The sequence below is a fragment of the Octopus sinensis genome, linkage group LG22 (genome assembly GCF_006345805.1).
Source record: "Octopus sinensis linkage group LG22, ASM634580v1, whole genome shotgun sequence".
NCBI lineage: Eukaryota > Metazoa > Mollusca > Cephalopoda > Octopoda > Octopodidae > Octopus > Octopus sinensis.
This window is the reverse complement of record NC_043018.1, coordinates 9,217,939-9,235,185: the sequence shown is the minus strand read 5'-3', so window position 1 is coordinate 9,235,185 and position 17,247 is coordinate 9,217,939. Positions and strand designations below refer to the sequence as shown.

At 38.9% G+C, this 17,247-nt stretch overlaps 2 protein-coding genes and 1 long non-coding RNA gene across 5 annotated transcripts in view; 1 reads left to right on the top strand and 2 right to left on the bottom strand.

The window, feature by feature from the left end:
- LOC115223301 (N-glycosylase/DNA lyase-like) overlaps window positions 1–6,061 on the bottom strand; it is a 128,573-nt gene extending 122,512 nt beyond the window's left edge. For all 3 annotated transcript variants that reach the window (XM_029793809.2, XM_036512177.1, XM_036512176.1), the window contains exon 1: window positions 5,847–6,061. The gene's annotated coding sequence lies outside the window, so the exon portion shown is untranslated. The remainder of the gene's footprint in view (window positions 1–5,846) is intronic.
- A 190-nt stretch (window positions 6,062–6,251) lies between these two features.
- Window positions 6,252–7,731, bottom strand: LOC118767507. Its single transcript, XR_005003430.1, has 2 exons — window positions 7,218–7,731; window positions 6,252–6,778 (listed from the first exon to the last, which is right to left on the bottom strand). It is a non-coding gene; the product is annotated as an uncharacterized LOC118767507 (long non-coding RNA).
- Window positions 7,732–10,961: 3,230 nt separating this feature from the next.
- The window catches only part of LOC115223196 (DNA-directed RNA polymerase III subunit RPC5), a 39,806-nt gene continuing 33,520 nt past the window's right edge, over window positions 10,962–17,247 (top strand). The window contains exons 1-2 of the mRNA XM_029793653.2: window positions 10,962–11,070; window positions 16,832–16,882. Coding sequence (XP_029649513.2) covers window positions 11,011–11,070; window positions 16,832–16,882 — 111 coding nt within the window. The 5' untranslated portion in view covers window positions 10,962–11,010. The remainder of the gene's footprint in view (window positions 11,071–16,831; window positions 16,883–17,247) is intronic.

Below are 17,247 nucleotides of genomic sequence, written 5' to 3'. Positions count from 1 at the left end.
AGCGACATCGAAGCGCTCTACCGGGACAGGCTTTCTCCGCAGCGGACAACACCTCCATTTTGTGTCCGTTCACCGTAGAGGAGCTAAAGATCGCCCGCAGACGCATGGATCCGGCCTCTGCCGCCGGCCCCGATGGCCTGACACCTCGCGAAGTCAGGGCAGTCGACCCTGCAGTCCTCGCCAACATATTTAACTGCCTACTGCTAACGGGACGCGTTCCGAGGATCCTGTTGCATGGCAGGTCGATCCTCCTTTGAAAGAAGGCAGGAAACCCCAATGACCTGGCCAACTGGCGCCCGCTCACCATCTGTTCTGCGGTTTACCGCCTATACACGAAGGTGCTTGCCACCAGGATGCTCCAGGCAACGCCCCCTCAACCCCTCCCAGCGTGGCTTCATTAAGGCTGACGGATGCGGCAAGAATAACTTTCTCCTCCGCCGGCTACTGGACCACGCCAGGGGGGCAACGCACGCCCGACCTAAACTCCCGGGGCTAGAAATAGCCTTCCTGGATCTAGCCAAAGCCTTCGACACGGTCTCGCATTCCCTTATCTTTGCGGGCATGAGAAGGCTCGGCTACGATAACCACCTGATCAGACTAGTGGGACAGCTCTACGAGGGCTCCACCACCACATTCACGATTGGGACCGAGAGCAGCACGCCGATCGAGATTAGGCGCGGTGTCCGACAGGGCGATGCCCTATCACCACTCCTATTCAACATCGCGACCGACCTGCTGCTGGGAGCCCTGCCCGCCAATATGGGCCTCCAGATCGGTGGTGCGGTCATGGCGGGCCTCGCGTATGCGGACGACTTAGTGCTAGTCTCCGGCTCTAGCCGGGGACTACAGAGCCTCCTCGATCTTTGCTCGGAGTTCTACCACGCGGTAGGGCTCTCCATTAACGTCTCCAAATGTGCGTGGTTCTCCATTCGGAACTGGGGAAAGTCGTTCCTAGTTAACGTGACGTCGCCGCCAGAACTCAATGGGTGCCCATTGCCACGAGTCGAACCGGACGAAAGCGTGCCGTACCTAGGGGTAAAAGCTCTCCCCTGGTCGACACAGAACAGAGACACATCGGTAGAGACCGTATCACGATGCATGGACGATATATGCCGGGCTCCCCTAAAGCCCCGTCAAAAGCTCATGATGCTACAGCAATACTACTTGCCGAGCCTGTTTTACGGACTAACACAGGCGATACCATCGAAAGTAGCACTGGAGGAACTAGATATGGCAATAAGAGTTGGGGTGCGAAGGATGCTCCATCTCCCCGATTTTGCTTTTTGTGGAGGGGAGGAAAACTGCTTGTGAGGCACTCTGTCTGCTGCCAAAACCCACTAAAGGGTGGGTTAGGGATGCCGTGGCTGATGATGTGCAAACATGCGCTGAGGCCAAGGAACCTCTGGCTCTACCTGGAAGGTGAACAGGTGTGGAATCCGCAAACATGTTCTTTCCGCGACGGGCCTCCTTTGAGGAGTTTAAACCCGGTTTCATAAAAAGACATAACCTAACTGAATGGCAAAAAGTGCCAACAGGCACTCGTGTTAATCCACAAGGCGGGTAAGGCTGGCAGTGAGAGTACCACCTCAATACTCTATAGCAGGCTGGTAGAGTTCAAGAGGGATGATGCCCTAGGAGGGGCTCTGGGTCCCAATGAGGGCCAGTTAGCCAACCTGATCAAAAGAACTTTCAGGCCAGGGTACCTGGGTAACTACCAGAAATCCCTGGCCTGGCAGTGCTTTACCTGTTCATGATAAACTGTCTAGGCATGGAATGTCAGTGCCACTGGTACGCCCAAGGTGCGGGCAGGACAATGAAACCATTCTGCATTCATTTGTTCAGTGTCCAGAGCTTTCAGGCTTTTATAATTTACACAGAACAAAGCTGTCACATATGGGAAGAGTACAGCTATCAGCAGAGTTCAGGATTAAGATTGCGCCACCACCCGGATCGTCGAAGGAAGGTAAGGCATGTTTCTTATGCACAGTTGCAATACTCAAAGAATGTATATGGAAATCTAGAATGAAAGGAGTCGCAACAGGAACATTCATCTCCAGCCCTGGCTTGCTATACTACTTTAGATATCATCTGAAGAGCAAGATAGGGGCTAGAGAAAAGACGCCTGTCACAAAGTGTATATGGGAAAAGATGGAAGGATGTGGAAAGAAAGTTGCGGGTGAATGACCCCTGCTTAATTTCAACCACAGTAAAATGGTACAGTGTAGCTGGTGGACTTCATGGCCAAGGTTTAAAATTTTTTAATTATATTGTTTAATTATATTTAAATACATAATTTTAAAGCTCATTTATGAACCCATGAACACTTTGTGATGTCCTGTATTGTCCCTCTCTAGGGCCGATAAATATTATAAGAATATATCTCTAGCAGCAAGTGGAATGAATGGCAATCCATACACTTTAAGACATCAATTTTAAAGTAAACAAACTATTGTATTTGCAATTGTTTACACTTCCAGCAACTTGAACATGTTGACAGGGTCTGTGAAAGACATTTTCATTTACCAGCAACAACAACATCTACCATAACTAACACCACACTCTTGGCAAAAGCAGAAATTATTACCAAATAAATATCTAAGGAATGAAAAGGAATAACTGTTCCAGGTACACAAAACATGGGGGTGGGGCTTAGAAAGGCAATTGGGGCCGTGGCTAGAATAATTTACATCATAGATCTCATCAAAAAACAGAAATAGACTGGACAGGAGAAGACACTTCAAATTGTCCAGATTACAACACTTCATCAGATACAATTAACTGCTGCTACCAGCTGGCAGGATGATGCAGTCTAGTCACAGACTTGAGGGAATTATGGAATATCTGGAATTACAGAATGAAATTAGTCATTCCACCAGTCAAGTACAGATGCCAAAGCTGTATTTCTTGCAAGATAATTTTGTTTCATTAAACATTGGTTCTATAAACCCACATTTCATTTAGTGATTTGAGTCTAGTAAAAGACATCAGTAAAATTATGTTAGATAGTCATGTGACAAAATTAATGTGAGAATCCATCATGAGGAAATTGGCACCTGATACAGGAACCTGTTTATGATTACCTATGGTCAAAGAAATGCTTCCTTAAACATTACTGTAGAGACTGATATCACAAGCAAAGACTTTCTGGGAAGAAACAATGAACCAACTACAAGAATAGATTTGGCATTAAATGCTGTTAATGTGGAATTGGTAGAATGGTAATGGATTTGGCAGAGAAAATGCGACATTTAGATGGAGATGGCACTACTGGACATTGGGATCTGAGAAAGCTTTTTGGCAACTACTGTGTGGAACTGCTATGCTCTGCACCTACAATATGCTGAGGGACTGATGCATCTAAGGGTCTGTCTTGATCGTATTTTGAGCTCTCGTCCCTTGCACCACCAACACAGGGATGAGGCGAGACAGACTAGACCCCTCCTCAGTATGGATCCAGTCAGCTGGCACTGCCCATGCCACTTCAGTGTGTGTGCCCCCCAAGTCTCACTTGGGGGTTGCTGGATATACTTGAAGTGGACAGTGCATCCGTTCATGCATGTTGCTTTGATGGGTGCACTGTGAGACTGCTCATGTTAAAAACTGGGAAAAGTGCAGTAAATATAGTGTAACAGCCAAATGCCTCAGCATCTTAGTGACACGCATGAACGAAGCAAGATTCCCACTGTTCCTACCTACTGTCTAGCTGTATGGCCCCTAGCCTTGCCAGCTTCCCTCAAGACATCCAACCCATGCCTTCATGAAAAATGGATATTAAATGATGAGGAATCAATAATTCTGATCGTAGAATCGTTAATATTCTTTAAAACATCAATAATTTAAAAAATTAACTTTTACAAAACCTCAAACTATAAAATAGTTCTTGAAAAGTACAGGGAACAGTAGATATTGTCAACCTCAGTATTTGAGTGGTACTTTGTCACTGGAAGGGCAACATTAATGTCAGTGGGATTTGAACTCAGAATTTTAAGGGTGCTACAACTGCATTTTGGTGACCCTCCCGCTGTTCTCTAATTTGTTTCACAATTAAAGTTAAAAATGCTTAATTTTTAATAAAATTTTGCAAAGATACATTATTCAATCTGTGGATTATAGCAAAGACAATTCTGCAAGTCACAGTGGAAGGTGGACGAAAGCAAAGCAGGACAAGGAGAAGATGGGTTTGTAACAAAGATTGGACAATCCTCAATTTTGCTGACTCAGAGTAGCAGAAGATCAAGACAAGTGGCAAAATCTGGTTCTAACACCATTACCAAATACTTCTATGATCAAACAATCAATAGATAAGACAGGATAGATAAGATAATGCTAATATATTTTAAATTTTCTTTTGTGGAATTTGTTATAAACCCCAACCAATTAAATTTGAAAACCTTTTTGCAAAAAAAAAAAAAAATTCTTTTCTAAACAAAGATAATGAGAAAAAAATTTTCAGTTCTACATCCACCTAAAAATTTCCACAGCTTTTCCAGTTTTGATTTTTCTTTGAAGTTTTTTTTCAAATTTGAGACATTGCTATAACTCTGCAAAAAATAAAAATTCTTTGTTGTACCATTTTCTGTAACTTTGCCACTACATAAATATAATGCAAGAAATATTCAACAACACAGAATTGCACTCACCTTTTAACATTTTTTTTTCTTTCAGGGAAAATTCCAGAACAAAAACTCAATGATATGCAAATCACCAAAAGTCTTGAGCTGCTTCGTTTTCAGGACCCCACAAAAGCCAAAGCATTTCCGAGAAAATAAAATTAAAAAATAAGAGACAGAAAATTGAAATTCTGAAAAAAAAAAAAAAAGCAAAAACAAAACACCCTTTTTTAAATCCTAATCTTTTAAGATTCAAATCATTTCATGGTTTTCTATGGCTGGATGGCTTTAACACCAAGTTTTCAGAGTGTATTGGGTGATTTTTTCGTGCCAACATCACTCGTGAGTTGGTCCAGCAGTTTACATGACTATGAACCTTGGGAGGGGAGAGAGAATGTTCAAGAATAAGAGGAGGGGGCGGAAGATACTTTTGTTGTAGAGAAGCATCATGGTTCATCACATTTAGAAGAATTTAGATTGAATAAGGTAGAATAAGTGTCCAGGTGGACCCTCAAGATTCAAGGTGGGTGGAAGTGAGTGGGAACAGAGGAGCCATGAGTATGAGAGCCAAACATTCTACAATATTATATTTAGGAAGAGTCTCTGTATCTCTATATATAAATGGCAAAATGTCTGTGTGCGTGTGTGTCCTTTATACAAATCCACAATTTTTCAGTTAGAGGGCTCGCACTTTCTATGGTCATTCAAAACTGTCCAAGGGTGGTCGTGCACATCTTTACATTTCCCCAGTCACCCCGCAAAGCCATTAAAAAATCAATAGAAGTGACTTTTTTGTGAATTTTCTATCCAAAACCCAATCAAAATGCCCGAAACTTGATACGCCAATTGAATGCCAGCTAGCTGTATGTGATTGGTCGGAGATTTGGACAGTACTCGCGTGTATGTGCGCACGCACACAGCTGTATATGCATGCACTAGCACTATGACCGGAGTTGCCAGTTCATTGTGCTAGTAACCTAGAAATTGTTTCTTGGTATTTCACTTGTTCCAAAGCAGTTGTTTCTTTACCTTCCACAGCCACCCAAATATTTTTTGATCAGTAGCAATATTTGTGGAGCCAATCATCGTTTTGGAACAAGTTGTGAAATATACACAAGCAACTGATGAATGGTTTTTTTATCAAATTTCCACTGCCCCGGCATTAATTTCCAGAGTTTCATATCAAAACTCTTGCAAAACCAATTCAAAATATGTAAAAATGGCTCAGATACTTACATTGTGTGAAAAGCAGACGTTTGCCAGTTGTAATCCAGAATGAAAGAATAGTTTTAATGGATTATAAAATCACTGAACATTGGAGAGGTCTGTGAGCAAGTGGTCTTAATTCTCACAAATAGTGTCAAATAAGCTCAAGTTACATTTTATTTCTTGCTTTTTCTCTCACTGATGCTGCAAGCAAGAATATTCTCAAGACTACATCATTGCCTACAGGTGATATTAAAAATTGTAAGGGAAAACAATTCCTCGAATGTTGTGAGATTAATTCAAAAATATTCCCATCTTTAGGAATTTCATTTATCATAAATGGTAATTTCTAGTCAAAATGTATTCTTCGATAATGCTGATACTGCTTCCACTAAAGTTTTAAATGTATATAGCACTGAAAAATGTGAATTCTTGAAACCAATTTAAAACCCCCAGCAAGGCTAAATTTTGTCATCCCTAAATCTCTTGCCAAGGAGGCAAGCACTTTGACAGTGAGCTTGTAGCAGAATCAGGTTTTTATTTTTAGAGTTCCATTCGTGTTGCATTTTTGTTGAAACTTGCATTTTTTTCAAAATTTAATCTGAATTCCCTTCATTAATGTCTGCCATGTTATTGAAGTCTGTTCTAAAGACTTTTGTAATTAAGGAATTATTGCAGTAAAGTTCATGGGAATCAACTTTGGTATGCTGGGAGACAAGAATGGTTCAGTCTTTCAAAATTCATTGAGCAATTCATTTTGTGGTTTGCCAACATTTTGATCCTCCTTACTTTGAATCTTATCACATTTTAATCTGGTTTGTTTAAAACAAGGCAATCTATTTTATCACAGTATTAAATATTACTTTTCCAGCCACGTGTCATCAAGTACAGGAAACATTTGAAAAACAGGAGACAAGGGGTTCATATTGTATACATGAATTTAAACGGCTTGTATTCCTTTCCTTCATTGGACACTAAACTCTGCTTGCGAAGACTTGTTGAGGCAAGTAAAATCGAAATCAAATTCGATGACTGGCATCCCTGCTAGTGGAGCGCTAAGAGCACCATCCGAGCATGATTGTTGCCAGAGCAGCTGACTGGCTTCCATGCCATTGGCACATAAAAAGCACCATTTGAGCATGATTGTAACCAGCGTCACCTTACTGGCACTTGTGTTGGTAGCACCTAAAAAACAACTTTCGAGTGATGTCATTGCCAGTACTGCCTGACTGGCCCTCATTATACTCTCAGAGTGGTTGTCGTTAGGAAGGGCATCCAGCTGTGGAAACTCTGGCAGATCAGATTGGAGTCTGGTGCAGCCATCTGGTTTGCCAGACCTCAGTCAAATCGTCCAACCCATGCTAGCATGGAAAGCGGATGTTAAATGATGATGATGATTACCTGTCTGATTAAACAGTCAGGAAACTTCAAGGAACAGAAATCTCAAGGTTTCAACACACAAATGCATAATGCCAATGAATGACAGATACATTTGTAGTGTACATAGAAATAGAAAGCTTTTAGCGGAGAGCAGAAAAAGTTAATGTAGTCCGTCATGTTTAAAGTCCCAACCAATTAACAGAAAAAGAAAAATGTAATTTATAAGTTTCTGGCCACATTTCTAATTTCTTCAACAGCAAAACTGAATAAGGCTCTCTAGTTGCCTTGCTTATAGGAATTAAGCCTAGAAATCCAAGGGATTTATTTTTTTTATCACTCATAAACCAAACTGAAATTCAGTGTTCCCCCAATGGAAATTGTTAGAAATTCAGTCATTTTAAACTTTTTTTTATTGTTTTGAAAATCTTCCATTAAAATCCAATTTAATCATAGAAAAATATTTTCCTTTCAAATTCATTTCTCTTTTATCTGCCCTCAATATACTCCCATCTTTCCATTGGGTTTCATTTCAATGGTTATCAAAGGTTAGGCGGTGAGCTGGCAGAAACTTTAGCACGCCGGGCGAAATGCTTAGCGGTATTTCGTCTGCATTACGTTGTGAGTTCAAATTCCGCCGAGGTCGACTTTGCCTTTCATCCTTTCGGGGTCGATAAATTAAGTACCAGTTACGCACTGGAGTCGATGTAATCGACTTAATACCTATGTCTGTCCATGTTTGTCCCCTCTATGTTTAGCCCCTTGTGGGTAATAAAGAAATAGGTTATCAAAGAAGCTTGAGAGGTAGTTGGATGGAACCTACACTCGCCTCCTTACGAGAGCTCAAAATCTCTCGTGGAAGCATCATCCAACCAAAGTACAAATATATGGGAAACTACCACCTGTATCATCTCTTGTGAAAGGTAGGAGAGTCCAGTTTGCTGGACATTGTTGTAGAGCAGAAAAAAGGTAACTTCTACTCTTCTCCTCTGGAAGCCATCTGCTCGCGATACCAGAGGGTGCACACTCTCCTACCCTGATGTAATCTCCAGGGATACAGGCATCCAGCAACAAGACCTCCATAGTGCTATGATGGACCGTGAGGTCTGGCATAACATAGTAAATTCCATTGTCTCGACCACGGTAGAACAATGATGATGATGAATGGTTTTCTGTATGTATTTCACAATGGCAGGTCGCAGCAATTTGTAGCTCTGCAATTCTGAGTTTATAAGTATTATGGTTTAGAGTCCATGTCCCACAGTGTTGGGCCTTCAGCTGGAGTTTTCTTGCAGTGCTTCAGGGACTTCATTATTTGAGAAGTTATTCTTAGAACAGCAAGCTAAGAAAACTTGCAATGCATGGTGTGAACTATCCACAGCGATTTCCACAAAAACGAAGTCTCCGCTCATTGTTATATTTATGGCTGTCATTTCTTTGTTGGTAGGATTATGGATAAGGCACACAAATTCACTGCAAAGAACAAAGACAATAGTAAGTATGAAAGTAAACAGCTGGATTACTTTGTACAAGAATTTATTTGCTGTGTGTATGCATGTGTGAATGCTATAAAATTAAATTGTATATATTTCACGTGTGTATATAGATACAAATAATAACATGGGTATTTTTCAGAGCGACAGATTTGATTTTATATACTTATGCACTGTTATAAAGAACATGTTGTTGTCGGCATTCTTTTGTCTTGAGAGACAATGGAGTTGTGCATAAACTAATCCGGATCTTTTCCTTTTGAACGGCAGTTTTCAACACAATTTCTAGTTAACTAAACACTTTAAAACTTCGTATACTGGTAGAATGTGTCAAAATAAAACATTTTTTTCTCTTGGCTTTCTTGGGAATACTGTAATTTGTAAGTTTAACGTAGTTTAATTTTTCGAATTTTAACCAATCCTATGCCCTCTATTGAGCTAAAATCATTTGCTGTCACTAACCCTAACTAACCCTCACCCTAAATTTTAGCCTTGGTTTTTTTTCTTAATTGTTAAATTAATTTAATTGTTACGCTTGTTTTGAGTTTTTGCTTTCGTTTTTTTTCTTAATTGTTAGATTAAAATTATTTTCCATTGCTTTCGTTTTTTTTTTCTTCTTAATAGTTATCCTTAAATTAATTTAGCAATTAAGAAAAAAAACAAACGAAAGGCATAAATTTAGGTTGAGGGTTAGTGACAGGATGTTGTCTGTTTTAGACGCAGCAAATGATTTAAGCTCAATGGAGGCAATAGGATTGGTTAAAATTCGAAAAATTAAACTACGTTAAACAAACAAATTACAATTTTCTCAAGAAAGCCAAGAGAAAAAAAACGTTTTATTTTGACACAGTCTACCAGTATACGAAGTTTTAAAGTGTTTAGTTAACTAGAAATTGTGTTGAAAAGGAAAAGATTCACTAATCCAGTTTGGATTAGTTTATGGAATTGGGCTTTAAAAGAAAAACCAATTTAACCTTAAAAAGTTAATGGAATAGTAAAAGAGATAAAATAGGTGTCAAGCGAAATTTGTTTAGTGAGGTGGGAAACTGTATTAACACCAATAAAACACAAAAAAATTAAAGAAATGCAATTTAAGTTATGATTATTTTAGGCTATCCGATAGTGTTGAAAATTATATATTTCATAAAAACCCCAAATTTCATCGAATGTATTTTTGAAAATGATATATTTGTGATCAGCATATTTCAGACATTTGTAACGAAATCAAAAACTACTTAAGGTTTTCATTATTAAATGTAAATTACAATAATATGCTGTAAAAAATACCCCGAAAAAAATTGTCAGAAAGTCAGTTCTATGCAAATGCCATAGAATTTGTTAGAAAAATTTTTGGAGAAAAACAAAAAGGTGACAAAACTCAGCCAACTAACAGGGTTTATGTTATTGCTTACAAATCTGAATTATTTTTCTTTTTTGCGATAAATATTAAAAAGTTATAGAAGAGGAAGGAACAAAAAACTGAAGTTATCTATTTTTGCAGAGTTGTAATTTCTGCTGTTGAAAGCACGCAAAACGTGAAGATATTGCAACTTTTGACGCAGTCGATAATTTCCGACGCTATTATATAGGGTTACCATCATTAAAATTTTTTTTTTTTTTACTTGTTTCAATCATTTAAATATCAAAGCCAGTCAAATGATTGAAACGAGTAAAAAAAAAGAAAAAATTAAAATGATGGTAACCCTATATAATAGCGTCGGAAATTATCGACTGCGTCAAAAGTTGCAATGTCTTCACTGTTTTGCATGCTTTCAACAGCAGAAATTACAACTCTGCAAAAATAGATAACTTCAGTTTTTTGTCCCTCCTCTTCTATAACTTTGTAAACACTTAAAAAAAAATTTATGCCGTGTGTGTGGAAAAAGAGGAAAGAACATAGACATTTTGCGTTTTGCTAAAAAAATTAGCATTTAAAACAAAAACTTGGAACATAACCACAAGTAGCCTTAAACCATATGAAGACGTTTTATGCATAAGAGAGAAACATGTTCTTTTTTTCTTTTACTTGTTCCAGTAATTAGACTGCGGCCATGCTGGGGCACCGCATTTTTTTTTATAAAACCTAATATAACACAGTTCGAATATATACAGAGCTTCGAAGGAGAATACCTTTCCGCCCAAATAGAAATACAACCATTTAAAAAGAATTTTTAAAAAAGTTACAAACCTCAGTCATTCAAGGGAACCTGCACACCCACAGAGACAAGCAGGCTGCGATGGATATACATATGATAGAGGGGAGGTAAGTCCCATTTATATCGTAAATCAGCGGAAGTCCGGTTTTGCGCCAACCGGAAGTCAAAATGTTATTTCGTTCATTTCAAAGTAAAATGGCGGACGAGGCCGATCCGGTTGTCCACGAGGTGAGTTTAATTAGGGTTTAATTGCGATTTATTTAATGAAAACTGGAGGTAAATGCCTCGTATGGCTGACACAAAGCAAGATCTGATCTGTGAGTTAATAGCATCAGCCGCCAGTGAATGGTTCGCGCCTTAATCTTTCGTTGTAATTCGTTGTTTTGAATTGAAACCTCGCCGGTCGATTCCTCGCACTTTGGATATTTCACTTTAATTAAGTCCTTGTAGTTAATTGAATTAATTACTTTCCAGTAATAGAGAGACGGCATTCCATTTCCCAATTACATGATCTCCACAACATCGTTATCTTGATCAAGGATAATTTATTTGCAAACAGTTGAGGTCCGAACTAATTATTCTGTGATATTTACTTTTCTTCTTTTCCATTCTGTGTCCAAATAACATCGGGATGTCGTTGTTTTTTAATCTCTTAAGTTCGTACCAGTCATATACTGAGGTGGATTTTAATGAATACACCGTTCTTTTCTGGTTTCTAGTCTTATAACAATCTAAGGCACGATTATATCGCTGTTTTGAGGTTGTTTTATGATAATGTAAAGAAAGAAAACCATTTGTGTGTTGGTGATGTTTAAGATACGAGAACCAGGCATTTAAGATTCTGTCACATACAGTTTGGTAACTAAATATTCCGATTTCAAACCCTCTCAAAATCATTGCCTTTCGTTGATAAGACTAGATGTTGGGAATGTGTCGTTTGTGTTAAATTATTTACTAGAACACATTCATCTGAGAAATCATTTTATTCATAAGTTCAAACACGTGTTTTGTTAACGCACCTCTTTTGCTATTTCAATTTCTCCGATGGAGTCCGGATCGAAAATGGAAAATTATTGTTCTTTGAAAATTTCAAGGAAGCGAACCGTAAGATTGCCTTCAAGAAAAAATGTTTTTGATGTAAACATTGTCATATATCCTCATATCTTGATGGTAGCTTCAGCATAAATTGAGATATAGAGAATGATTTTCATTGCTACCAAACATTAATACATAATATATATATATATTATATATATATATATATATATATATATATATATATATATATATATATATATATATACCCATCGCTCTCTCTCTCTCTCTCTCCTCTCTCTCTCTCTCTCTATATATATATATATATATATATGTGTGTGTGTGTATGTATATGACACACGCACACAATTTTAAATGTGTAGATTTATCGTCATCACTATTTTGTAATCAGTCTGCAATTTAAGAAACCCCCTCCCTTTTTTTTCTATGCATCAAATATTTATGTATGTAATGTCTGTTTTATCTAAACTGTATATAAAAGTGTCCTTGTTAATCGGTGGTTGAAAGGACAAATATAATTTGTTTTTCTCTGCCATTATTTTCGATTCTCTTTGACTCTGTCTTTGGAGCCAAGTTAATCCTACAAAAATCTGGACAAGATTCACAAATATAAACTAACCATTTGGCAACATCTCTAAATTCCCATTCCTCTCTTGTCACACACACACACTGCTTGATATTCTGAGCTCAAATTCTATTGCGTGGCACGTAAAAAGCACCATCCGATCGTGGCTGTTGCCAGCCTCGCCTGGCCCCTGTGTCGGTGGCACGTAAAAAGCACCATCCGTCCGTGGCCGTTTGCCAGCCCCGTCTGGCACATAAAAAGCACCCACTACACTCATGGAGTGGTTGGTGTTAGGAAGGGCATCCAGCCGTAGAAACACTGCCAGATCAGACTGGGCCTTGTGCAGCCTTCTGGCTTCCCAGACCCCAGTTGAACAGTCCAACCCATGCTAGCATGGAAAGCGGATGCTAAATGATGATGATATTGAACCCTCCCTCATCCTCCCCTTTTTGGATAAATATAACACCTAATTTGATACAAATGACCCATTTACTCCTCCAAAATTTGGGATGAGTCTCTACTTACATTAGAAATAATTTTTATTTATCCATTTCAATTCCTTGCTTTCATCATCAACAATTTTTTGGCTTGAGACAGCATTCACCCGGGGTGGGTTGAGCTGGCTTCATTTATCCTCAATGCTGCATCTCTCACAAACGCTGACCAGACCTGACAATTTGAGGCTAACGACCGCGTGATCTCCAACCACTCCTTATTCCAGCGGTGAATGCCGTAGATATGGGGGCCTAGGTTGGGTTCCAGATCAGCCTTGACTGTCATCAGCCAGGTTTTTCGTTGTCCACCACATCGCTTTCGCCAACCCTGAAGGGGAGCTGGGGCAATTGCTTCTTGGATGAATTCTCCTGGTTGACGATGGAGGGCAAGACCCAGCCAACGCAGACGTCTCGTTAGGATGACTTGTCAACAATGTCTTCATCTAATGATGCTGGGCAGCAGAATTTGACTAACAGTGCAGGCATAGCCGAGTGGTTAAGAAGTTTGCTTCACAACTAGGTGGCTTTGAGTTCAATTCCAATGTTGACATCCTTTTATTACTTTTATTACCCTTAAGTTGACCAATACTTTGAGTGAAATTTAGCTGTACAAAATCCCATCATATTCAATATGTGTGAGGTGGGGGTAGTATGTAATTCTTTCAGCCATTTGTGTGTATTTATACTTATTGTATCCATAGTGATACAAGAAAACAACATCCATCACAATACTAACAAAAGCCATTCTCCGTGGAAACCAACAAGGGAGTTTCTGTGCAATCATGACCTGCTAGAAATAGAAGCCAAGTTTCTTTTAAATCACAGTACTGTCTTAAAAAATGGGCAGTGGGGACATTGACTATTATAGCCGAGAGTAGACTTTTCCTGAAAAAAAAATATGGTAGGATGGTTATGGGCTTGTTTAATTAATCAATTTGAGTTAAGTGGGGTGTGTCTGTGTGTATTGGGGTAGGGTGGGTGTCATCTGAAATAAGGAAGACTTAGCTTGATAATATTCAGTTCTGAACTGCCATAAATCCTTGAGTATAATCCGCATTTTTCCCCCAAAATTTAAAGGTCAAAATCCCTAGTGCGTACTATATACGAGGTTAAAAATGAAAATTATTTTCTAAGCAATGTCCGAGTCTTTATTTGTTGTCCGGCAATGTTTATTCAGATGCATTTTTTGATGTTGGGTGCGAAAATACCTTAAGCTAAGCCTGAAAGCAATGAAGTCATAAAAGAATCATCCATAACTTGCAATAAGCAACATTTATTAAACGTTATTACTGTTATTTCTTTATTTTCTGCAAACAAAATGCACAAAAATGCTACACGTTTGCATTATGTTATATATACGATAATAATAAAGGACATTACCGTATACATTTTTACAAACCAAGGACGTTGTATAGACCTTCTTGGCTCAAGTTAGAGAAGGGTTGTGTGTTATACACAAGGTTTAGGTTTTTTAGAGGTACAGCCCCCTAAAAATCCCCTGCGTATTATACTCGAGGATTTACGGTACTTGCTGCTGCTGTTTCAGATGTGATATGCACTACAGAGGAGGATCAAAAGGAATCGAAGGCTTTGGCAGCTCAGGGCCACATCTATAGGATAATGGTGATCATCCGTATTGAAGCAGTAAGAAGTTCTTGTGAAATCAAGTCTGTAGCTACATTTCAATTTCCTGTTGAGACTGCTTCACTCAACTCCTTAATGCCTCTGAAACAGGCATGAATGCCACAAACTTCACTTTCACTTCTCCTGTATTTATAAACCTGACACAATTTATTTTGTCATACCTGTAGTCTTGCTCTTTTTCTAACTCTTTTGTGGACCATGTCTGCGACTGTTTCAAATTCCTTGTGAAATGGCTTCATTCATGACCTTAATGATGGTGGAATAGGCATGAGAATCACAACATTATATCTTCTGATTGTCTTTATTTATAAATCTGAAACCATCATCTCTAACTCCTGGGCCACGACTACACGAGTTTTTGCTACCTGCCGTTGATATTCTCGCTCTTTGCTATTTCCATCCAAATCTGCCTCTGACTGCATCCACTGTTCTTCATCTTTCACTCTGTTTGTTCCTCTTTAACTCTTTTGATACCAACCCGCCTGAAACCGCCTCTGGTTCTGTAGTACAAATGTCTTGTTTTCATAAGTTTTGAATTAAAATCTTCCACCAAACCTTAGTCACAATTTATGTTCCTAACACTAACTTAATGATAAACTAATTTTTTTACTAATTCTTTGTTATATTTAAAGTAATTGAAAGAAACGCAGAGCATCTCAACAGAAATATGGTAACAAAAGGGTTAACTAAATATTTTAATCCAACCCTCCCCCAGAAGTGACTGGAATTCTCTCTCTCTCTCTCTCTCTCTCTCTCTCAGGCACTAACCTACAACAGTTTAAAACTAAATATTAACCATAATGACTTGATCTATTTATCCTTTAGACCCTAAGCACTTAAGATTTGCGGGGCTACTGTCTCTCTCTTATATGGAGTCAAGATGCAATATTCAGTGGTTGTGGATATTATAGTGAGATATTTAGTGATGGTGTTGCAGACATGGCTGTATGGCACCTTGGGCAAGTATCTTCTTTTGTCCTGCACTGGTCAAAACTTTGTCATTGGATTTGGTAAACAGAAACTGAAAGAAGCCTGTTTTTTTTTGCTTGTTTGTGTCTTCTTTGTCTTGACACTGTTCGTTAGTTGAAAACGAGCGTCTGGGCAGTCTGTCGTTACAATGACAAGAGTTCCAGATAATCCAGTCACTGGAACAGCCTGCTTGTGGGAATTAACATGCAAGTGGCCGAGCACTCCACAGACACGTGTACCTTTTAGTGTAGTTCTCAGGGAAATTCAGCAAGACTGGGCCTTTGAAATATAGGCACTTTTTACTTGTTTCAGTCATTTGACTGTGGCCATGCTGCAGCACCGCCTTTAGTTGAGCAAATCGACCCCAGGACTTATTCTTACGTAAGCCTAGTACTTATTCTATCGGTCTCTTTTGCCGAACCGCTAAGTTACAGGGACGTAAACACACCAACATCAGTTGTCAAGCGATGTTGGTGGGACAAACACAGACACACGAACATATACACACACACACACACACACACACACACACACATATATATACACATATATGACGGGCTTCTTTCAGTTTCCACTACCAAATCCACCCACAAGGCTTTGATTGGCCGGAGGCTATAGTAGAAGACACTTGCCCAAAGTGCCATGCAGTGGGACTGAACCCAGAACCATGTGGTTGGTAAGCAAGCTACTTACCACACAGCCACTCCTGCGCACTGTTCATTTTTGCCAGCTGAGTGGACTGGAGCAACATGAAATAAAGTGTCTTGCTCAGGGACACAATACACTGCCAGGAATTGAACTCATGGCCTTTCGATTGTAAGCCAACTATCGTAACCACTAAGCCATGTGCCTTTGTGAGCATCACTGTTGTACCGATGCGGTTGTTCATTTTCCAGTCTTCATAAGAAAGTGAGGTTGGTGGCAGAAAAGGCATCCAATCATAGAAAATTTGTCTCAACAAATTTTGTCTAACCCACACAAACATGAAAAAAATTAAAACAATGATGATGTGAAGGGGTAAAATCTTGGTACACATGGCTAATTGAATAATGATAATTATAAAAATTCACATTCCAAACTTTTAAATGCTAATTTCCAAATTTACATAAACATTCAGCTAGTGTTTATTAAAAACAACTGGATTTAGAATTTGTAAGGTACAGGTACTAATTAAATCATAAAATGAAATCTTGAATGCAAAACTCGTCTTTTTGTCATTTTATGTACCATTTATATCTTTTTTCTTTGTCTTTCTCCCCAGGTAGATGTCTATTTATCTAAAAGTTTGGCTGAAAACCTTTATCTTCTCCAGGTAAAGTTGCAAATTCATTTTCTCTGGATTTTGAAAGTTGTAAAAGCAATTTATATTGTTATAAATGAAGTTCATATTTGAATATCTATAATGATGAAGGGCGGCCAGCTGTAGAAACTCTGCCAGATCAAGATTGGAGCCTGGTGCAGCCCTCAGTCAAATCGTCCAACCCATGCTAGCATGGAAAGCGAACGTTAAACGATGATGATGATGACAGAAGTTTGTCTGTTCGTCTGTCTGGGACCCCTGTACCTCAGTCTTCATTTGCCCCTACATAGACATATTATACCTTTTTGGAATTGGGATGACCCTGGAATTGAAAATCTGCCCTTCATTTAGTTCTTGAACACATCCAGCATTGGGAA